The 23,507-nt window shown below is 52.9% G+C and overlaps 1 protein-coding gene across 2 annotated transcripts in view; it reads left to right on the top strand.

Moving 5' to 3' along the window:
* The window catches only part of Dcakd (dephospho-CoA kinase domain containing), a 36,006-nt gene extending 30,197 nt beyond the window's left edge, over window positions 1–5,809 (top strand). For both annotated transcript variants that reach the window (XM_076543471.1, XM_006970573.4), the window contains exons 4-5: window positions 2,094–2,181; window positions 4,660–5,809. In XM_076543471.1, coding sequence (XP_076399586.1) covers window positions 2,094–2,181; window positions 4,660–4,951 — 380 coding nt within the window. In that variant the 3' untranslated portion in view covers window positions 4,952–5,809. The remainder of the gene's footprint in view (window positions 1–2,093; window positions 2,182–4,659) is intronic.
* Window positions 5,810–23,507: the final 17,698 nt, after the last annotated feature.

The raw sequence follows: 23,507 nt of genomic DNA, 5'->3' as shown, positions 1-23,507 counted from the left end.
TACCCTTCATGCCTCAGGTTCTGTGTACAGAGTAGGGACCCTCTCCCTAGCATGCTCTTTGCTCGATACTTACCTCTAAAAGAGTATGATCAAAAGCATGTGTGCTGTTGACCCAAGCCTACCTCTCATTCCCGAAAGCACTGGAAAGGCTGGGGCTGGCTCCCGGCACCTGCTGCTCTAAGCCCGTTCCCCTGGTTGTCTCTGAGACACTTGGCCAAAGTTGTCTTTCTTCCTCTCTCAAAAGGAGTCTGGACCCTGCCTTTGTCCTCCCCCAGTGTCTGCCAGCCCATCGCTGTGACACTGCTCCCTGTGCCCACCCCAGCCTGGCAAAGCCGCCTGCCTTTCATTCCTGCCCTTTGCATTTGCTCCCAGGCCAGCTCTGAGTACATCTGCAGGGCTGCGAGGCACCAGTGGCTGCCCCCTCCTGAAATTAAGCGTTGGATAATGTCACCAGCTCCAAAGCTCTCCCGTCGTGTCATCCACCAGCCTCCCCACCTCCCCAACCACCAGCACTTAAATAAAAGCCAGAGAGCTCTTTTCAGTTCGATAAGGTGAAAAATGGGACGACAGCTGTGGCTTCCAGAGTCCCTGTTCCTCCCTGATGAGGATAACAAATACAACTGTCAAAGTTGGTATAATCAAACGTCAGATAAGATCACCAGCTGTTGGGGAGGTCTCTGCGTAGGCAGGCGGATGTCTTAATGGAGTCAGGACAGTTTCAGGGCTTATCAAGCAGGAGAGATGTGACAGCTGAATAGCCCTTTACCGGCAAACCAAAGAGCTGGCTTCCAGCTCCCAAGAGGGACCAGGAGAAAGGACAGTAAGAGGGGAGGGAGGGAGGGGAGAGGAGCAGGAAAGGGAGATAAGAGGCCCGGGGAGGATCTGGTCTTTTCTCTGGCTCTGAGCTGAGAGGGTGAGATGGGAGGTAGAGAGGCTCAGTGCCAACCTCCCTCCTCCAGGAACAATGGCAGTAACACCCATCCTTTCGGGGGCACTTGGCTGAGGGGCTGGGCTGCTGCTCAGTGGTTGGATGCATTCAGAGCTCCTGTAATCTTGCCCATCACCCTGTGAAGCAGGTATTCCTTTCATTCATTACAAAGATTAGTTTTGTTAAGGACCTGAGGTCACACGGGATGCCGCAAACCAAGGTCTGTCAGCAGAGCTCAGGAACCCAATGCCCTCCTCAGCCAAGGCTTCCAGTAGGCTTCCTGAGCCGCAGGTTATAGGGAGCAACCAGCAACTAGTGTGTGGTTCTGTGGTTAAAGTGTCTGGAACAGGAGACCCTTTGGGCCCCAGGTCTCCGAGCAGCATCAGCCCCTGTCCTTGTCTACTGCCTCTACCCCTTCCGACTCTGTTCATCCACACAGGCAGGGCACAAGGGGCAGCCGGAGTGCACATTACTCGGGGTGTGCCCATTCACAGTGAGGGAGGGCTGAAGTGCCTCTTCTCCACTGAGGGGACCCTGTGTTAACTCGAACCCCCTTCACTGCTCTGGGCTGGTACAGGTCTCACAGGAAGCTGCGGAGGCAACCATGGGACTCTTGAAAAGGCAGCTGTGTCTGGACCTGGCTTCCAGGAAAGGGCCTGCCCTGGCTTTTTTGAGCCAGTGTAAGATGAAATAGGGCAGAAAGGCCTCAGCATCTCCAGAAACTCTTTCCAGTTGTCTTGTCTCCAGTCAGAAATAACTTGGGGTTGAAGGTCAAGGTTTACCCTGACCACCTAGTCCCCTCTGATGCGCTGTGCTTCCCACCTCCACCCGGTCTGCACAGAACCTCCCAGCGCCTGGGTTCTGCTGGTCCTCATCGGAACGCCTCGCCTCCACCTTCTCATTCCAAGTATCGCATCTTCCCTGCTTTTCAAAGCCAGTCCAAATGCCAGTCCTTCTCCAAGGTCTTCCCTGGTCAGCCAGCCAGAAGTTATTTTCTGCAGCATTCTGCTCTGAATGGCATTGGAACTGGCTGGCACTCAGGGTATGTCTGTCCTTGGAAGGTCTCCCATCTGCTGGGGCATTCTCTGTGGCAGGGGCTGGTCACAAGCATCCTTCCTGGTGTCCTTGCAGAATTGAACTTGGGAGTTTTCCCTCCTCTCCCCAGGGTACCGCTACGTGATTCTGGACATCCCCCTCCTGTTTGAGACCAAGAAGCTGCTCAAGTACATGAAGCACACCGTGGTAGTGTACTGGTAAGTGTGAGGCCTGGCCTGCCTGACGGGCTGGGAAGGACGCAGGGGAGATGTACCTGGGAAGCATCCCTTCACACTTTGCCCATGGTGTGGCCAAGGCACAAAGTGAGGTGGGATAGTGGTACCCAAGCTTACAGAAACCAGTGTTTTTTTTTTACCTGATCCTGATGCACCTGGGGCAGGTATGAGTTAAGAGGGTCCCCCAGACCTTGCTAAGTGTTTGAGAAGGGCTCCCCCTGCTGGCTATTGGAGACACTTCACCCTGTTCCTTAGTGGCTCCCTTCTTCATCCTGGAGCACTTCACCACTTCCCCAACTCCCATGTTTACCGCTTCATTCTCTTATTTTTCAGCATGAGGTACTCATGGCAGAGGGACACTTAGGAGTTACAGGGGGGAAATGGAAGTGGAGGTAGTTGAAGAATGTGTTCACAATCACCAATTGATAGCACCCATGAATAGAGAGCAGGATGTGTTCGAGATCACCCATGGGTAGCACCCGTGAATAGAGAGCAGGATGTGTTCGAGATCACCCGTGGGTAGCACCCGTGAATAGAGAGCAGGATGTGTTCGAGATCACCTCTGGGTAGAGAGTGTGGATGCAGCTGTCAGAGAATCTAAGGAAGGAGCTTTCTTCTCAGAATCCCCCAGGACAGGAAGCAAATCAGAATTCAGGTTTGGCAAACAAGAGAATCAAGCTGCCAGAGAAATGAGTCACAGTCCCTGCGGGTGAGAGACTAGACGAGGCTGCAGGGTGTCTCTGCTTCCCAGAAACTTCCCAGATGTCACAAGTATGCAGACAGATAGGTGGGCCTTGGCTCTGCAGGTATTTTGGGCACAAGGTGATTCTCAAGGGATGGATGTGTGGGAGGCTCCTAGTACACTGGAACACTCAGTGCCCTGAGCATTGCCCTACCCTACCCAGATCTCTCATGGGCTGTCACTCAGTCTGTCCTGAGCCTGTCAGTCCCTCCACAGGGCTGTGCCTCCCCACGTAAACCTTCAGTCTCTCCCTTGTTTGTTTTTGTGGTGATGAAGACAGAAGCCAGGCCTTGTCCATGTTAAGCAAGCACTCTAATAATTAAGCTGTATCCCAGCCTCTCTGGGTGCTTTATTCTGTTTGTAGAAGATGCCAGCTGAGGCCAGGAGGGCCCTATTAAGTCCTTGGATTCTCTGTGCTTTAATGACAAAATTAGGGGGCTGTAGAGATGCTTAGCATTTAAGAGCACATGTTCAGAGGACCCAGGTTCAGTTCCCAGCGTCCACATGCTGGCTCACAACATCCATAACTCCAGTTCCAGGGGATCCAACTCCTTCTGGCTTCTATGGGCACCAAGTGCATACTTAATGCCTTTACATACATGCAGGCAAAACACTCAAAATAAAAATAAATCTCGCCGGGCGATGGTGGCGCACGCCTTTAATCCCAGCACTTGGGAGGCAGAGGCAGGTGGATCTCTGTGAGTTTGAGGCCAGCCTGGTCTACAAAGTGAGTTCCAGGAAAGGCACAAAACTACACTGAGAAATCCTGTCTCGAAACCCACCCCCCCCCAAAAAAAAAAAAGAAGAAGAGAAAAATAAATCTCTAAAAACAATTAACCTAGCTGGGCAATGGTGGCGCATGCCTCTAATCCCAGCACTTGGGAGGCAGAGGCAGGCAGATCTCTGTGAGTTCAAGAAACCCTGTCTCAAACAAAACAAAAACAAACAAACAAAAAACCCCAAATCTATATCCAGGGATCAGAAAAGGGACAGTTTGATTATTTGCTTGTCAAAAGGATCTGTCTGTACCTTGTGAGCCAGCATGGAGCAGTTCCTGAAGAACGATTGTACCTAAATGTGATCCTTAATGTTTTTGAAAAAAATTGACTTGTGAAATGAGCAAAGAAAAACTGCCATCAACAAAGTCCAGCATTGGCTGTCACAGCCCTGGGGAGGCTGCTGCCGCCCTTATGTCCCGGAGGCTCTCGGTTCTGCACCACGCCTGTGGAAGAATGCACTCCCAGGCGACTGCCAGCCAGCTCCATTCTCGTCCCCAGCCACAGACATGCCTTGACTAAAGCTGGATGTGCCCACTACAGCCTCTATATAATGAGGTTAACTTTCATAGAGGAGGCTTGCTTCATCTGGCTTTGTTCTGTTTCTCAAGTTGCAAACAAAGGCCTGGACTGGTAAAATCCTCCCATTTTATAGCAAAGAAAACTCAGGCCAATGGACAGACAGACAGACCTAGATGGTGGGAAACAGCTGCTAGAGTCCACCCCCTCTTGTTGGAAGTCTGAGGTGGTTGATAGGGTGGGGTCCGGTTCTCCAGGACCTATCTCAGCCTGTCAGGGTGGCGCCTGTGTGACCACAGGAGAAGTAGTTTCCTAAGGGAACATGCTGTCCAAGCCTGTGTCCCAGGCTGGGCCCGACCTAGCTGCCCACTTGCTGCAGAGAGGGAGGCTGGGATCCACAGTGCACTTTTGCCCTGTCCTTAGTGACCGAGACACACAGCTGGCACGGCTGATGAAGCGGAACAACCTGAATCGTGAGGATGCAGAGGCAAGGATCAATGCCCAGCTGCCCCTGAAGGACAAGGCCCGCATGGCCAACCACGTTCTGGACAACTCGGGGGAGTGGAGCCTCACCAGACGCCAGGTCATCCTCTTGCATGCCAAGCTGGAACGCTCCATGGAGTACCTGCCACTGAGGCTCGGGTTCCTAACGGGCCTAGCAGGCATTGCCAGCCTCCTTTACCTGCTCACCCGTTACCTCCTGCCCTCTCCTTAACTGGGTACACCAAGGCAGCAAGGCTTAGGCCTCCTCCTTAGAGACCTAAGTCAGGTACCACGTCCTCAACACTACATTCACTCATCCAGTCTGGGACTCAGCAGAAAATCTCACTATCAGGTGCCCCTTCCCTCCCTCCCTAGTGCACCCTCATCCCTAGTGCCCCCTCAGAACAACACCCACGGTGGCAGGAGAACAGTGGTCTCTGTGGCCCTCACCACGGTTACAGCAATGTAGCCCACAGTTTCTTGGGCTTGAGCCCTCTTGGGGCATCTGCCCTATCATGGCCACAAACTCCCTGTGGTTTTTTTTTTTTTTTTTTTTTGGTTTTTCAAGACGGGGTTTCTCTGTGTAGCTTTGCGCCTTTCCTGGAACTCGCTTTGGAGACCAGGCTGGCCTCGAACTCACAGAGATCCGCCTGCCTCTGCCTCCTGAGTGCTGGGATTAAAGGCGTGCGCCACCACCGCCCAGCCACAAACTCCCTGTGGACCACAGCAAATCCTTCTAAACTGAAGGCCTTCTTCAAACAGCTGTCTCCTGGGTTGAAGCCTTTTGCCAGGGTGCGGTGTGACTCCTCTGGGGGTGCTGTGGCTAGGCAAAGACGGGCACTCTGGCGTCCCTCGGGCCCCATACTGCCTGACCTCTGTGCCTTCCCCCAGATGCTCCCTGCCCTGCCGTACCTTACCCCTGGCTGCCCCTGGTCAGGCCCCCCGTGTTTTATCTTAATCCATGGTAGAATAACCAACAAGAAACTGATTTCTCCTAGACTGTATGCCTCTAGGAGGCAGGGCTGACTCCTCTCCAGTGTACTACAGCCCTGCTCTCCACTGGTGCTCAATAAATTGAATTGATCTAAAATGCCCGCTGAATTCCACTTGGCCTCTGCTCACACCGAGGGGGCCTACGCAGAGGACTCCAGCCAGGTCCGCACCTCTAGGAGGTGGGTGGAGGTGTTGGGCAGATCACATCCATTCATCCCGCAGGCCTGTTTTTTCTTCCCCAGCCCAATTAGACCAGTACAGACATCAGCCTTCCCTCCCAGCGCCTGCAGGCCTGCTGATGTGTAGATCTTGTTCCCAGCAGCCTATTAAGGCCAAAAATGAGTGTGACTAATGTGAATGTGGTAGTGGCCATTTTTAATGCCCTCTCTCACAGAGCTGCTCAAACCTCAGAGAGCAGCTCATTAACTTCCTGCACATTTCCAAGCAGCAAAAAGGGGCTGTGAGGAAGTAGAAGAGGTAGCTGGAGCTGCTGGCTCCCTCAGTTGGGTGGGGGTCTAGCAGAACCTGGCAAAGGGGAGAAACTATGGACTCCAGCTGGACCCTGTAACCCAGTGAGTGAGGAAACAATTCCTGTGGCATTCTGGACACAATGTGTGCAGTAAGGACAAACTGCAGAGCAGTGGGGGGATTTGGTTTGGGTCATGCAGGTTCTGAAATGTATACTACCTGAGTCACCTCTCAGGAGGAGCAGCAGACCCAGGATTGGGACCCAGTTCTGCCTCTTTGCCTTTGGTTTCTGCATGGTAAGTTAAGGACAGTTAAAACCCCTTTGCAAACAGTGATGTTCTAACAGTTACTTCTTTCTTGGCCTGGCTCTCTAAACTTGATGTAGAGTGTGACAGAACCTTGGTCTGGAAGGTTTGCAGAAGCCCGTGCAGTTACGCACAGTCCCTGGTAGCCTCAGGCTGCTCTGCCCCCCAGTCTCCTCCCTTCTGACCTACTGACCAAGGTGGCTTTGGAAAAAGCTTGCTTTCCTGCTTCGGCTTGAGTGCCTGTTTAATTGGGCCCCTCCACCTGGAACACAGAGTAGGTGTCCTCCCCTGTGGCCAGCAGGTGGCAGCACTCACCCAAGCAGGGATCTGGGCTTCAGAGCCTTAACTATCCCTCGGGATGTACGGCCACCTGACCCTGAGCGCGTTAAGAAGACCCAGGTGGAATGGGATCTGGGTGTGGCAGTGCACGCCAGTACCCCAGTATTAGAGAAGCCAAAGTGACAGATGGGGGTTAGACACCAGTGTGAGCTACACAGACCTTACCTCCGCCCCCCTTCAGTCCTTGGGCCGCAGTTTCTAGCTTGGTCCTCGTCACCCTAAGAAGAGCAATAGGATGGATGCCTGTGGGAACTGCACGCTCACCTGCCTCTTGGCGAGGGCTGAAGGCTGCAGGCAGTCCCCTAAAGCCACTTGTCTCTCCTGGTCCAAGCTGCCCAAGGCTAATTCACGGTCTTGCACTTTGCAAAGCAGTCTCCATTGTCTTCTAGTCTGCACATGGGGTGGGTGATGTGGGGGCAGAATTTTACAGAGGTTTCAGAGGGGTGGAGGTGGATGCAGCCACATGCTGTGAGCACCATTCTGGATTCCCAGCGGTGTCCCTCCATCGGTAATACTATCCGGCAGTTATTGGCAAGGCTTCAGATGCCTTCTCTATCCTTACGGGACAAGGAGCAGAGCAAGAGAAAGCTCGGGAGAAATTGGGTGGGAAGGCAGTATCTTTCCTGAGTATTCCTTGTTCTCACAAAGGCACTTGAGCTCCGGGAGTGGATGGTAGACCTGACCACCGGTGAGGGGTCACATGGATGGCCACTAGAGGCCCTTGAAGATGGCTGGAGAAGAAAGGGAAGGAGGTGATGTAGCGGGTCGCTTTCCTGCTCTGCTCAGGGAAGGGAGAGCTTGGCTGATGGCTCCTACATCCCACTCTCAGCTAAAGCAGCACCCAGCCGGGACCCAAAGCTGCCTCTCCTTGCTCCTTACCACCTCCTCCCCTCCCTTCCCCATCGTTCAGATTCCAATACAATTTCCAGCTAACCAGCATGTCGATAGAACAAGCCGGGCGGCCGGATTGCTGGCCAATTACAGGAAATCATTCTGCTCCACAGCTCAGCCCTGGGGTGGGGTGGGAATGGGAGGGAGCAGGCTTCCAGCTTGCAGGCGGGGAAGGGGCTGAAGGCAGGGGGCCTGCAGCAGCAGCTCCCCCTCTCCTCCCCCACCCTGGGCAGGCAGTGTCGGGGAGGGGTGGATGGAGAGGCTCTTGGGGACACTTCAGCCCTGGGCTCTTCCTCAGCCTCACATAGAGTTTTGGATCCAGCTTTTTTTGTGGGGAGGTTGGAGCCTCAAGCCATCGAGAAACGTAGAGGCTGAAGGGCCATGAGGGTGAATCCTAGGGGAAACATGCGCTTCAAGGAGTTTGCCTGGAGATGAAGCTAGAAAACCACAGATGAGACCATTGTACTCCAGACAGGACTAGAGACCGGGGTGGGTGGCACCCAGGGGACCCTACAAGACTCACCTGAGGGCCTAGAAACTCAGGTTCTCACTGGTCAAACGAACCTGTACTCCCACAGCCGGCCCCAGCCAAGCAGCTCCAGGGTAGGGATATCAGAACTCAGGATTGATACCTAGGCTCCATGGGGGAGTAGGGGGAGGCTTGGAATAGCCTGACTTAGCCAGTGGGGGTTAAAAAAAAAAAAACATAATGCACCCAGCCTTCCAGTCAGGAGTGTGGGAGGTGGGGTCCTCCTCACCTCCCCAGTCCCTCTGCCATGGGTCCCACCTCTGGCTCCTAGGAAAGGACTCCAAGTAACTTTCACTCCGTCTGCCAAGATCTGCGCTCACTTGGGTGCCCCTCTGCCAACCCCATCTCCTCCCTCACCAGTCCTCTCCAGAATTGTCTTCAGCCACCCTTCAGCCTGCCCATGCCACAGAGCCTCCGCCTCCCTCTCCCACCGGAGTTCCCCCTTTCTGCCACAGGAAATCTCCCCCAAAGGACCGGAAGATCCCTGAGGAGCAAAAACTAGTCTGTGAACCCCGGTCCCCAGTGAGTGACCATTTGGAACCCCAACCGAACTGTGACTGGAGGTCCCCGCTCCGTCCTCTTCTTTCTATAGCTGTTCTAGTTCCAAAGCCTCTCTTCTGCTTCCCTCCAGGGGTGGGTCTGGGCTGGAGTCACCTACTGCTCTTCCGCCCACCCAATGGTAGACGTGATGGGCAGCCGTGGGTAGGGAAGATGAACCTGGGACTCTAGAAGATGCCGAGAAAACACAGGTGAGGTCATGTTCAAAGTTCTTCTGCTGAGAAGCATCTGGAAAGCAGAGTCAGTGCCCAGGGCCTCAGCTCGAGTGTGCGGGCTCAGACATCGGGGTGGAGGTGTCAGGCTGGTCCTGTGTGTGACCACGGCTTGATGCTCCTGGGCTCTAGTGACTCCGAGGTCCCCCCTCTGGCGCTGCCTCTCCTGGGCCAAGCGCCCAGTGCTCAGCGATCCGAAAGAGGGCGCCGGCTCTGCCCTGGTAGGCGGTGCCTCCCGCCCCACCGTTAGGCGCTCGGCAGCCCGCAGGCTGGGTGCCATCGATCCGGCCGCGGGGACCCGGGCGCGCTGCCTCCCTACGCTTGCTTTTCGCTTTTAATTGAAGTTTGTTTGAGCAGAGCGCGGAGCAGGCAGAAGCAGAAACCAAATATTTAGTTGCTGCAAATTGGCACCTCCAGATCAATTACCCGGCCCGTGTCAGGGCCTGCGCCGCCCCCCGCGCCCTGCGGAATCTCAATGCCGCGCTGCCCCTGCGTGGGCCGCCCGCGCCGCCGGTCTCCATTCCACCGCACGTTTCTCATCAGCTCCAGCCATACATCACCCGTGGCCGCTAGGGAACAGATTTTCAATGGGAAAAGTTCTCCGAAAAAGTCCTTGTTGCTGATTCCCACTGCACCCTGCGCTGGTCTGGCCCCTGCTGCCACGTCTAAGCCTGTATTATGGGAGTAGCCTAGTGATCAGAGTTTCAAAGGACTGTGGGTCTCACGCACCTAGCCCCGATCCCGGCAAGTCCACTTACCCGGTGAGTGACCTCGGGGAGTTTATTTTCCCTGAGCCTGGGTTTCTCCATCTGTGATTATGAGGCTTATCCTTCACCAGGTATGATGATCAAACCGAGGTGCCGTGTTGTGCTTGGAGACTCTGGGTTCTGTACATGATACTCCTCTTCTGGGCTGAGGATGTAGCTCAGTAGAGTGTTTCCCTAGCATACATCAAGTCCCGGGTTCGATCCCCAGCACTGCATACAACTAGTGGTTCTGACCTGTAATCTCTACATGCAGGCAAGAGAATCACAAGTTTCAAGGTCATCCTCAGTAATAGTAACTATGAAGCCAACCTGGAATACATGAGGCACTGTCGTGAAAATAATAAAGTCCACTGCCCCTGCTTTGGGGTGTGTGTGTGTGTGTGTGTGTGTGTGTGTGTGTGTGTGTGTGTAGATAGGTTCTAGAGTGATGTGAGGGGCACTGAGTGAGAGGTGACTCCAGGCCTGACTGTAGGCCTGGAGGACCACATGAGCTGGTCAGGCCAATTCTAGGACTCTGTCCCAGCATAGGTACATCAGGACAGTCATTCAGGAGCTGTTCTTTCAGGCCTGGAGGGGAGCCAAAAACCAGCCTTGACCCCAAGGCTAACCAAAGCCAGGTAAGGGGATCAGGGAGAATCTGGAGATGGTGGCCAGCGGCTCCTAGCCCAGGTTTCTATGTCCTGCAGGGATGAGGGCAGCTGGACTACACACCAGGTCTGTCTTTCGCTTTGGCACGCTACTAGGTCTCAGTTTTTCCCTGCGTAAAATAGGGCCACCTCCCAGTGTCCCTGTGAGGAGAAAGGGTGAGCTTCTCAGAGGTGTGAGGAAGGGGCCTAAGTTATACCAATGTTCCTTTCCTTCCTGTATTCACCGACTCCATCCCCAGAGTCCCTTGGGAGAACTGCAGTCCAAGAGTTTGACATTTCTAAAGGCCACCACGGTAGACAGAGTGACAGGGGCTCTGGGTGGGATGAGCAGTGTGTGGGAGGTCTGTAGCCCAGCCTACAGCTGGCCCTCCACACCATTTCTACAATACGTACTTTGCCACTTGCCTGCCTGGTCAGGATCTTTGCTCTCCCTTTGTCCCAGCTCCTCGGGGAAAGATTCAGACACCCCTAGAGGAGAAACTGGAGGTGGAGGAAACAAGCTGAGATGAAATTCAGATCCCCGGTGAGAGGTAAATTCACCTCTAACCTTCATTTTTCTCAACTGTGAAATGGGACCACAAGCCAATAATTACATTGTGTTATTTGGAGTGATGATTGATTATTAATCTATCAATCAATTAATTTGAGACAAGGTCTCACAATATAGCTCTAATTGGTCTGGAACTCACAGAGATCTACCTGCTTCTGTCTCCCCCAAGTGGTAGGATTAAAGGCACAGGCCACCGCTCCTGGCCTGATGAGTGATTTTTCAAGGTTACTGAACTTATTTGCCTTTCCCTCCTACGCATGCTCCTCACCTGTCTGTCTCCAATAGACTCGCTTCTATTCAAATCCCTCCTTCCAGCATGGTATCCTATCATTTATCAAATCAGAAAGTCCTTCTGACAATCTACCTTAAATCTCTCACTGCTTCCTTCAGAGAAAATATAAAGAACCAACAGCCAGAAGATAAATGTTTGTGGCTAGATAATGCCGCACTATTTTAAAAAATACCCCCCAAGAGGACCAGAGGGGGTTGGGAATTAGTGTCGGACACAATGCTCTTTACACTAAACATCTTGGAGATAAATATAGCTATGTAATTCTTTTTTTCTCCTTGGCAGAGGGAAAGGCTGGGACTGGGCAGAAAGGCAGAGGGGCCCGAAAATATAAATCAATATGTGACTTTAATATATGTGCTCTCGGTGGCTGTGTGTGCTGGGGGATTATTAGTAACCTTGATTCTTGCTCAGTGTCCATGTGAGGCGGGGAGATGCTCAGCCCCCAGGGAGGAGAAGAGAAATTAGGAAGCCAAATTCTTCTCCTGATTGACACCTGGGTAAACATTATCCTGGCAGAAGGGGAAGGGAAAAAAAAGATCAATGCTGGTATTTTTATCACGTTCCAGGGACAGACAGGGGGAGAAATTAAAGACACAGTTCTGTGATATCAATGCATATGCTCATCTCCAGGGTGGAGCTCCACTAGAGATGGGAAGGGCAGGGTGGGAGGGCAAGCAGGGAGCCTCAGCCGGGGCCACTGCATCTCACAGTACTCACGGGCAGGTACAAAGGGGCCGGCTTTTCATGGCAGGGGAAAGGCACCAGCTTCGATGGGGGAAATCACAGGCCCAAGGGTCTAAAGTGATATCAGACCCTGGCTCTCACGGAGGATGGAGAGGCAATGGTCCCCACGGGCCGTTTATAATGGGAGGTTCCCAGAGCAGAGAGATGGAAGAGTGACTTCTGAGGGACCACAGGAAGAGAGGGGTGCAGGGTGGGTGGATGCCAGTTTGGAGGGAGAGGCACGTCCTGGGCTGCGTCGGATCTGGAGTCAGGAAAGTCTAGTCCTCCACCCTGACATGGCTATATGACCTTGGCCAAGGCATTTGACCTCACAGAGGCTCAGCCTCCTTATGTGTTAAAGAGAAGCAGGCAGCTCTGCTCTCCCCCCCCCCCCGCCCCCCCCACACTCAGAGTTTCCCCAGTGAGATTATACAAAGAACTCTACAGGGTGGAGGGGCTGCCGCCGCCCAGGGTAGCTCTGCCAGTGGTACGGGATGGATTATTGATGGCATCATTATAAAACAAAGTCATAGATGGGATCCACACCAGCATTTAAGAATGGTGTCAGAGGTGCCCCGAAAGAGTAGAAAGAGCCAGATATGGGGGATTTTTAAGTTCAGGGTTATCTAGCAAGACCCTGTCTTAGAAAAACAAAAACAAAATCTGCATTTCGTAGGGGCCGGAGGATCAAGAGTTCAAGATCAGCCAGGCTGTGGTGGCACACACCTTTAATCCCCAGCACTCGGGAGGCAGAGGCAGGTGGATCTCTGTGAGTTCGAGGCCAACTTGGGCTAGAGAGTGAGTTCCAGGAAAGGTGCAAAGCTACACAGAGAAACCCTGTCTCAAAAAAAAAAAAAAAAAAAAAAAAAGGAGAGAGAGAGAGTTCAAGATCATTTTAGCTACAGAGTTCGAGGCCAACCTGGGATACATAACTTTGTCAAAAAAAGAAACATTAATTTAAATATGATTTTTAAATTTTATTTTATGTTCGTGGGTGTTTTGCCTGCATGTATATCGATGCACCATGTGCAGCATGGCCCACAGAGGCCAGAAGAGGACATAGGAATCCCTGGTACTGGAGTTAAAGATGGAACGTGAGTGCTGGGAATCTAACCTGGGTTCCCTACAAGAGCAGCTAGTGCTCTTAACTGCTGAGCCGTTTCTCCAGCCCTTAAATACCATTTTTAAGTGAACTCGTTGTATTTAAAATATCATTTCGGCTAGTGGCACTGGCCACATTCCAAGTGCTCAAGAGCTATGCGGGCTGAGGGACTCCCGAGCGGGGCCAGCACAGCTCCAGAGAGAGGAGCCGTAGGTCAGGGGCTCCTGTCCCAAGACAGTGGAAAGGGCTGCGGAGGCAGATGGAGAGGTGTCTCTGGAGATGCAAGGTGAACGTCCCTTTTTGTGCTGGCAGGGGTGTTTTGTGGCTTCTAAGGGACTATAATTGCCCAACAGAGGCTTTCTAGGGGGACAGCCTGCTGGTAGAGGTCCATTTCAGCAGGCACATCTCAGGTCACAGAGGTCCTGGGCAGAGAGGTGGGTGGACATGGGAAGACATGGGGTGGATGGATATAGGGTAGACATGGGGCAGACATGTGGTGGACATGGGGTAGACATGTGTAGTCATGGGGTGGACATGGAGTCTCTTGTACATAAGTCTTCTGTGTCCTAGTTTCAGAATTGTCTTGCTAAGAAAGGAGGTAGGAGAGGCACCAGGCTTCCCCCAGGACCGAGTACCCCAGCACACCTGTCAGGCCCCACACTAGCCTTGGTTTACATATTTTGCGCAACAGTCAGAAGAGCTGAGATATCTGGAGAAACCATAGGAAGCCCTGTAAATGGGGCTCAGGAGATAGCGTGAGCCCAGGGTATCCCTCCTACCTTAGTTAGGGTTTCTATTGCTGGGAAGCAACACCATGACCACAGTAACTGTTATAAAGGAAAACATTTGGCTGGGCAGTGATGGCACAAGCCTTTAATCCCAGCATTAGGGAGGCAGAGCCAGGTGGATCTCTGTGAGTTCGAGGCCAGCCTGGTCTACAGAGTGAGTTCCAGGACAGCCAGGGCTACACAGAGAAATCCTGTCTCAAAAAACCAAAAGTAAATAATAAATAAATAAATAAGGAAAACATTTAGTTGGCGTGGCTTACAGTTCAGAGGTTTAGTCCACTATCATCATGGTGGGACATGGCGGCATGCAGGCAGACATGGTGCTGGAGAAGGAGCAGAGAGTTCTACATCTTGATCTGCAGGCAACAGGAAGTGGACACTGGGCCTGGCTTGCACATAGGAGTCCTCAAAGCCCACCCTCGCAGTGACACACTTCCTCAAACAAGGCCACCCCTACTCTAACAAAGCCACACCTCCTAGGGTGGATGTGGGGGAGCTTATTGGGGTCAATTACATTCAAACACTGCACCTCCCATCCTCAAGGCCAAATATAGTGCTTCTAAAGCTTTGTCAAGGCTGCGAGAGATAAGTGACCCTATAAGGATAGGGACAGTACCCACAGCACACACTCCAGCCTCTCACCTACACATTCTCAACAAGACACACACACAAGCCAGGTGTGGTGGCACATGCCTGTAATCCCAACCCTGAGGACACAGAGGCAAATTCAAACTCAGCTTGGACTACTCCGGGAATTCCAGGCCAGCCAGCGAGACCGTGTCTCAAGAAACGGAGCAAGACATAAACCAAATCTGCACATGTACACACATATGCAGACCCATTTACATATACATGATACGTAAAGCCCAGCTCATATAGACACACCCACGCACATGCCTCCACACATGAACAAAGGCTCTCTGCTTCCTCCATCTGGGTTTCTTCCTGCATAGAATCGCTCCCACTGAGTTCCTCCCTCCAGGGCCTAAGTTCGCATTTCCTAGTTCAAGGCCTCCCTGATTCCCATCGCCTACCAGGCAGCTTTACGTGCTGTGGCCTGGCATCCCCAGAGCCCTCTCCTCTCCCCACTAACCTGCCTTGCCTGCTGTGGTCCAGACTTCTGCATCCGCCCGAGCAGTTTTCTCCTTCCGTTACCCCCTCCTCTCCACTCCCACGCCTACTTGACCCGAGGGGTACCCTGAGGCCTGGCTCAAATGCCCCGTCTCCAGGGGCTCTAATCTGAAATGCCTTCCCTCCTCTGCTCCAGCTCCCATCCCTGAGGCCTGACTCTTACCTTCAGTCCCCTTCTCTCAGTCGGGGTCACCCCAAGGAAAGGGCCCCAAGGAGAGGGTAATCCCCTGACAGGCAGAACAATGGGCAGTGTGTCCCCTGAGCCCAGCCTCTACCCCAAGGTAACCCCGAGATAGGACATGAGGAAAAACAGGGGACAGTGTTTGGTAAGGCTCAGGCGCTCCCTTCTCCCAGACTTCTTACCAGGCTCCTACCTGCCCTTGGCTCTGCTCCCTCAGCCCTCCCATTCACCAGGGCCATTTCCAGAGTGCCAGTGTCTGAGCTGGACAGACACTGTGGCTCTCCTCCTTGAGCCTAGGTCCCTGTCTCAGGTCTTTACCATCAACCTAGGATCATGGGGGAAGGGATGTAAGGAACTACATTTTTTGTTTTTTTTTTTTTACTTTTTTCTTTTTTTCGGTCCATTCAAATAAAGATTTCAGACAGCCTTCACAGACACACGTGACAAGACAGAAAAAAAAAATGAGAGAAGAGAGAGGTCCTGCTTCTGACACAGGCTACAGGCTCTGTCCCTGGCGCCCAGCAAAGGTCACCTTTCAGAACCAGCACCGCGAGCCCTTGCCCAGCCCATCCATCCTGCTTTTCAGTGACCCGGGTGTGGACTCCAGTGTTTTCCTCCCTTGACAGCCCATGAGGCTGTGCTCTGTCCCTGGCCCTGCCAGCCCTCGCTCGCCCAGCCCAGCCCAGCCTCTTGTGTTCAGCTTTCTCTCTCCCGATCCCATCTGCAACCACAGCACATCCCAGCTGTCTGATTAACTCAATTGATTAATTAAGCTCTAATGAGAGCCATGACTCACCCCTACAGCTGCTGACCAGGAGGCCAGCATGCCAGGAAGGGCACTGAGTCCACAGACAGGGCCTTAGGAGGGCCCAGAGGCAGAGTACTCAGCTGGTGCCACTAGCTTGAAAAGGTGGCACAAAGCTTGCCCGTGGCTAGAGCTCCTCCGGATCTCTAGGAGGGGAGAGGGTTTTGTAGTCTGGAAGATCAACTCCTCAAACGGCCAGTCAGTACATTTAGCACCAGCCTTCCAGGAGGCAGAGAACACAAAAGAGAGGTGGGTTGGCAGAGAGATGCCCAAGGACCAACTTTCACCTTGACTCCTAGGACCGGAGTACCCACAGCCCAGAGAATACATCCTTCCTGGACACTGGCCATAGGGACCAGACTGAGCCCTGCCAGCTGCCGTCTTCCTACTTTCCTCCATCACAACCACCAGCCATGGGGCTACCCACGACCCCCCCACCACCTGGCTGCTGCTCTACATCCTGAAGAGCTCCGAGTCCAGGAGTCCCAGCCAACCCTTTCCACACAGCTCCCTCTGTCAGGCTCTGTCCCCTCATCTGGGGTTGGGTGTCAATGCCCTTCATGAACAATGATAAGCGAGTGAGTGGACCTCCCACCTCACAACGGAACCCTGAAAGGGGAGGAAGCATGGTGTCCACACCAGAGAAGAGGACACTGACATCACAGCTTGCCTGGGGGGCCATCCGCTGCTTTCCTGCTTTTTGGCCTTGCTGTTTGTCTCAGGAGAACATACTCCAACACACACACACACACACACACACACACACACACACACACACACACACACCACATTGGTCATAGTCCTTCGACCCCTTTCTGAGGGCAGAACCACTCTGTCTATCCTCACCCACTCCAGCACCCACAGAAGTTCAAATGAAGCAAAGACATGTTGAATATTTCCTGAATAAAGAAACGGGGCGGTGGGGGGTGGGGGGGTGGGGGGTGGGGGGGTGGGGGGCGGGAAGTAAAATGGGAAGAAATGAATGAACCATCTACAAGTGGCCGATATGCTGCCCCAGTCTAGTGCTGGAAGGGAGGACCCTAAGGGATGGAACCAGGCAGGGCCACTAACCCTAGGTGCTTAGCTATTCATGGAACCACTATCTGCATGGCTCACTGGGCTAGAGGGTGAGTGGGTAATCCCCTTTCCTCCTCTTTCTTCCTCCCTCTCTCTCTCCCTCCCGTCAAATGAGAGGATGTGCCAAGACCAGCCCAGGGAAACGGGGGACGGTAGGGAGATGGACAGGGCAAGGGAGGATGAGGAGGGCCTGGCTCTGGGTGCTCAAGCTTTCTTCCTTCGGGCAGACAGGAAACACAGGGTGCTGGCTGGGGGCCAGTGGGTTGGAGTCCTGGCTCTGTTTGACTCTTGGGTGACTGTGAGCCTGTGACCTCCTTATTTATACAAGTCTGATGACCGAGGCTCCGGGCCTGTGGCACTCCGACCGTCTCACAGTGTTGCAGCCCCGAGGGACGTACGTCTGTGACATGAGAGTGTGAGATGGGGATGGACACACGGACACACACACACACACACACACACACACACACACACACACACACACTCTCACACACACACACACTCACACAGCCCTCAGTGGTCAGAGTAATCACAGCCAGGAGCCACCAGTCCCCGTCCCCGGCCCCTCTGCTGTCACGGCCCCTCAGATTCAATTACCAGCTCAGCTTTCAAATCAGGCTTCAGCCAGTAACTTTACTGGAGAAAATGATTATGTGATTATTTCAACCTTGCTCCAAACACCATTTTAATTGGATCTGGGAAAAGGCAATTTCTGCATCAGAGGGGCCACTCGAGATGGGGAGCATCCTGGGGATGTCAGGCAGGAGCCACTTGCCTCAGCCTCCAAGGGCATCATAGATGGGACACTGCCAGGACCCACTCCCCCAAAACCTCCTCCTGTCGCTGAGCCCGGGGTGAGCCTCAGAGGGAATGGGGGCATTGGGGTGGGGTGGGAGCTTTCAAGGAAGTGAGCTAGAGAAAGGGTTGGATGCGGGCAGAATCCTAGGGGCCTTGCTTCTACCCCAGAAAACATCTTTTTCGGCCTCCCTGCCCTCTTGCCCCAGCCTCTTCCCACCTCACCAACGCCGAGTAAACATTTTCAACACCAGACTGAGGAAGCAGAATTGGAAACATCTGATTTTCCAGAATCCAGCAGAGCCTTTGGAAGGGATTTGAGACTCTCTGCTCCAGGCGTGGCTACCTTGCTGGACAGATGACTGGAGTCTGGTGATGCGTGAATCTTTCTGAACATGTTTCCTCGTTTACCAAGGGCAGAACTGGTTCCAGGTAATCCCAAAGTCCCTCCCAACAATGAAGCCATTTTAGCTGGTTTACCAGGTTCCTGGAGTATTCCGGGGTCAACTCCTCAGTGGCTAATTCCACTGGGAGCTGTGGGCTCTGAGTTATGATGCAGAACCCATCTTGCCCTGTTAGCCAACAATATCCTGGGCCAGAGCTCAGTCGGGTGCCAGGCAGAAAGTGGGCCTGGGCCTGAGCCTGGAGTGGGAAGGCAGTGCCCCAGAGGTGGAGAGACGTGATGGAAGACCTCAAGACCAGCTACCTTGGTCTCTCCCTTCGTCATAAGCACTTGCCTTTCCTAGGGCCTCCTTCTGACTCCTTTCCCCTCCCATGACAAAGACCATGCCAACATTGTAGAAACTGCTTAGAGCGGTGGCTCTCAACCTTCCTAACGCTGCGACCCTTTAACACAGTTCCTCGTGTTGTGCTGACCCCCAACCAGAAAATTATTTCCTTGCTGCTTCATAACTGTAATTTTGCTACTGGTACAAATGGTGATGTAAATATCTGGTGTGCAGGATATGTGACCCCTGTAATTAGAAGATGCCACACTGGAGAAGGGGCAATAGGGTGTCTCCCATGCCCCACTGGGACACCAATCCCACCTGGGACTGCAGACCTCGGCGTCTGCCATCCATCAGCAAGCACATCCTGGACATTCAGCAAATAATGGCAAAGGGACAGCAAGGCAGACATGAAGAGTATGGAAGCTGCTGGCTGTTGAGCACCCACTGGGTGACAGGTGCAGGCCCGTGCCACACCACAAAAACTAACGATCCGGCATGAAAACACTTTTCTCAGGAGAAGCCTGGAACTCTGAGACATAGAAGAGAGGATGATTAAGAGAAAAGAAAAAACGAAACAGGAAGTGTGTTTGCTCAGTGGGTAAAGTCCCTTGCCATGCAAGCCTGGCGGCATGAGTGCCATCCCTGAAACCCGCATAAAGGCACAAGGAGAGAGCCGGCTTCACCAGGCTGTTCTCCGACCTCCACATGCATAACACAGTGCACGTGCCCCCCCCAATAATAATAGTAATAATTTATTTTTAGAAAAGAAATGAAGCCAGTCACTGGTCTGACACGTGAGATGAAGTCTGGGAGGGCTTCCTGGAAGAGTCTGGGTGTCCAGGCTGTGGGATGAGTAGAGGGCATTGAGACAGCAGGGGTGGAGGGAGGGGAGAGGCAGAGACAAGGTGGCCACCATACTTTTGCATGCCTCCCTGAAGGGAGGGGGTTGCATAGACTACAGTGCTGAGGCAAAGCCAGGTCAGACACTTGCCAGGTCCAACACAGCCAGGAGGAGCTGAATCCATCAGGGTCTGCCTGGGCATGAGCCCTGTCCTTTCTTAACTTCTCCTCAGTCTCCGTGACTCCTCAAGTTGAGTACACCAGTGGGTAGAAGAGGGACCTGGTTGGGAATTAGAAGGACCATTCTCATGGATCTCTGGGACCCAGGAGGGCATGGGAATATGACGTAAGATGGGCAGGACCCCACCCCTCTCAGGAGAGTTCCTGACTAGATATGGGAGCTTCAAATGCCTAATCAAGGGGCGGGGGGTGGGGACGGGGGGGGGGGAGTCTATTGTCAAAGAAGAAACTCCACACCGCCATCCCTCCTCACTCATTAATTTCTGGAGAAGTATTAGCTGTCAGCAAGCAGTGGTCCTCCAATTCAAATTACAGAATCTGAATTCTTAATTTCTCCTAATCCATCAGTGAGCTGCCTTCCTGAGCTAATATTAGCAGCAACTGGTGAGGCTGGGAGCGTATTCGCTGATGTCTCCCACCCTCTCTAATCGATAGGGCTGGGCCCCTCCCAGGCAGGGACCCTCTCATTGTTCCTCAACTGCCTCCACTTCCAAAAGGAGTGGAGAGTTTTAGGAAGGTCCCTGGAGACCCTAGAAGGTCTTTCCACACCGGGAGAGCCACACAACAGGAAGTAGAGGAAAGGTGGAGAAGAGGCATGGAAATGGACCCGGAGCCTGGAAGGAACCGGGAGCTGGTATGAGACAGCAAGAAAGCCAGCCATGGAGATGTAATTAGAAGACAAGAGAGACGGAGAGCCTGAGGAAGAGGCCTAAAGGTGTCAGGAGCTGGTCAGGAGAGAAACAAAGAGTCAGAGCAGCCAACACAGGAAGAAAATGGCAAAGCAAAGCAAATCCCAGGGGTTCACCGCAGTGTCCCGTGATGAACACTTCTCCCGCCATCCCTGGGTCCTCCAGAGCACCTTCCCAAGGATGTTCTGGGCCGAGGCTCTGCATCTCATGTCACAGCTCAAAAGCCTCATCTGCCAGGAGGCCAGCCCCTCGCTTTCTCTCCATCAGTATGACCCCCTTCCCTCAAGGATCAGCAGACGGGCAGGAGGTATCAGCAGAGAGGCCCCCTGGGAGATGAGGCCGCAGGACGGCCATGAGGCTAAGTAGCCCATGTCCATTTATTTTAAATCTTTTACAAGAATGTGTGAGTGTGTTGTGTGGGGTGTGAGGTGTGGGGTGTGTGTGTGTGTGTGTGTGGTGAGATAGGATCTCATGTAACCCAGGTCTGCCTGGAACTCCTGACTCTCCCATCTCCACCTCTCCAGCACTGGGTTTACAGGCATGCAACACCACACCTGACCCATATATTTCCTTTATCTATGATTTATTTATCTTGTGGTTCTGGAACCAGGGCCTCGCAATGTGCTAGCAATGTGTCTGCCACTGAGTCATCTCTCTAGTTCTTGGGGACTGGGGGTTTGTTTGTTTTACTTTGTTTTTGTTTTGTTTTGTTTTTCGAGACAGGGTTTCACTATGTAGCCCTGGTTGTCCTGGAACTCACTTTGTAGACCAGGCTGGACTCGAACTCACAGAGATCCACTTGCCTCTGACTCCAAGTGCTGCGATTAAAAGCGTGTGCCACCACCACCTGGCTAGTTCTTGGTTTTTGAGACAGGGTCTTATTATGTAGCCCAGGCTGGGCTCAAACTCGTAATCCTCCTGTCTCCTTCTCCCAAGTGCTGGGTCACAGGTCTGCACCATGACACTCTGCTTGCTATTACCGGGTGAGGAGATAGGTCCGGAGTTAGGTGACTTGCTCAAGGTCATGGGCATGCTAGGGTTTGGATGGCTCCAAAGGAAAGTGTGTGGCACACAGTCTTGGGGACGGTGCACTGTGCAACAGTCCATGTCTGTGGTTGAATTGCCAAAGGCTGAAAATCTCTCAAGGCCAGCAACCCCATGATTTCCTCGTCTGATCACAGCTCTATCTAATCTTAGCAAAATCCAGATGGCCCGAACCTTCCAGTCGCTCATCCAGCTCACCATCTGCCTCTTCATCTCCCCACACTGACCCAGACAGTCCCGGTTCAGGGCTGGCCTTCAGCTGGAAGTTTCCTGTTACCCGACCCTTGACCTCATGGCTTGTTCTTCCGTGATCTGTTCTCTGTCTTTTCTGGGACTGTCCTGGCCCTTGGGCATGGCCACCTGCCCTCCAACATCCTAGGGCCCAGCCTTGCCTTGGAAAGCACTCTGTAAATATTTGTAGGCTTATGGACTGATTGATTGGGGCCGCCAAGACAAGAGAACCAGCAGATAAGCTGAGAAGTGTCTCTTTCAGCCTGGGTCCTGGGGAAGTATCAGGAAGCTGCAGACACAGATGTGGTGACCCCGGGTCCCAGCAGGTGTGCATGGCCAGATGGGGGCAGTAGTCAGAGAGGGAATGTTTAGGGGTGTGATGAGGTCTTGGGAAGGCAGTGTTCCAGGCTGCTCAGGAAGCTTCCCTGACCAGGCACCCAGCTGGGCCTTCATCTGGTGAAGGTCTCTGTCCCTCCCCCGAATCTTCAGGGCCAGGCCTGCATGGAACTATTTTAGACCAAACCTCTGAATTATGCACAGGCTGGCCAGTGAGCTCGGCACTGCTGATGGGTGGGAGGGGGTAGGGAGTTTCACTTTCATGAGTCTGCGCTTGCAGAGGCCCCAGGAGGAGGGTGATGGGTGGCCACTGAAGCTTTTGTGACTGAGGGCTTGTACCTGTGCACCAATGATTACAGCTTCACAGCCAGAGCATGTGAGGACCCAGAGATGGTCCCCCTCCCAATGAGGTAACAGGATGATGAGCCCCTGGACATAGCCACCTGGGTCCCCAAATCTCCACTAGGGCAGATGGGGACAAAATGACTGTATCATATGTCTTGCTCCTTGGCTGCCCACGGGACCCTCAAAAGTTATTGCCCCATCAAAGCTAGACCAACCCCAGGCATGCCACCAGGCACTTTATACACATTAGCAGAGGTTAACAGAGGTGTCACAACACACCCATTCAGCGGGTGCGGTAATCCCCACTTTATTTCAATTTCTTTTCTTTTCTTTTCTTTTTTTTTTTTTTTTTGAGACAGGGTTTCTCTGTGTGGCTTTGGAGCCTGTCCTGGATCTCACTCTGTAGCCCAGGCTGGCCTCGAACTCACAGAGATCCGCCTGCCTCTGCCTCCAGAGTGCTGGGATTAAAGGCGTGCGCCACCGCCGCCCATCGGTAATCCCCACTTTAAGAGGAACAAAAAGTCAGAAAGACTAAGTAACAAAACAAAGAGAAAGAGGGTGTCTTGCTGGAGATTGCAACATGGAGCCAGGAGGAGGAGCTAAACAGTGGAGGTGAACCAAGCTGAAACAGCCAGAAGAGACTCACAGGACCTGCAGCACAGAGAAGCTCTGCATCCAGGAAACTCGTACAGCTCAGTAAGAAGACAGTCCAGATTGTGCATTGTTGCTGTTTTGTTTCTTCAGGGCTGTGGACAGCTCAGTAAGAAGACAGTCCAGGTTGTGCATTGTTGCTGTTTTGTTTCTTCAGGGTTGTGGATGGCTGAGCATGCTCCATATCCTTAGTCCCATAATCCACCTGTAACTCCAGCTCCGGAGGATCTGTTGCCCTCTTCTGGCCTCTGCTAGAATTGCATGCACATGTGCCTACACAGACACACAGACGATAGATAGATAGATAGATAGATAGATAGATAGATAGATAGATAGATAGATAGATAGATAGATAGATAGATCGAGGGATGAATGGATGGATGGATGGATGGATGGATGGATGGATGGATGGATGGATGGATGGATGGATGATAGGTAGGTAGGTAGGTAGGTAGGTAGATAGACATAGACATAGACATAGACATAGACATAGACATAGACATAGACATAGACATAGACATAGACATA

This window comes from Peromyscus maniculatus, chromosome 8, assembly GCF_049852395.1.
Source record: "Peromyscus maniculatus bairdii isolate BWxNUB_F1_BW_parent chromosome 8, HU_Pman_BW_mat_3.1, whole genome shotgun sequence".
Classification (NCBI taxonomy): domain Eukaryota; kingdom Metazoa; phylum Chordata; class Mammalia; order Rodentia; family Cricetidae; genus Peromyscus; species Peromyscus maniculatus.
The sequence above is the reverse complement of the archived record's forward strand: the minus strand, read 5'-3'. Positions and strand labels throughout refer to the sequence as shown.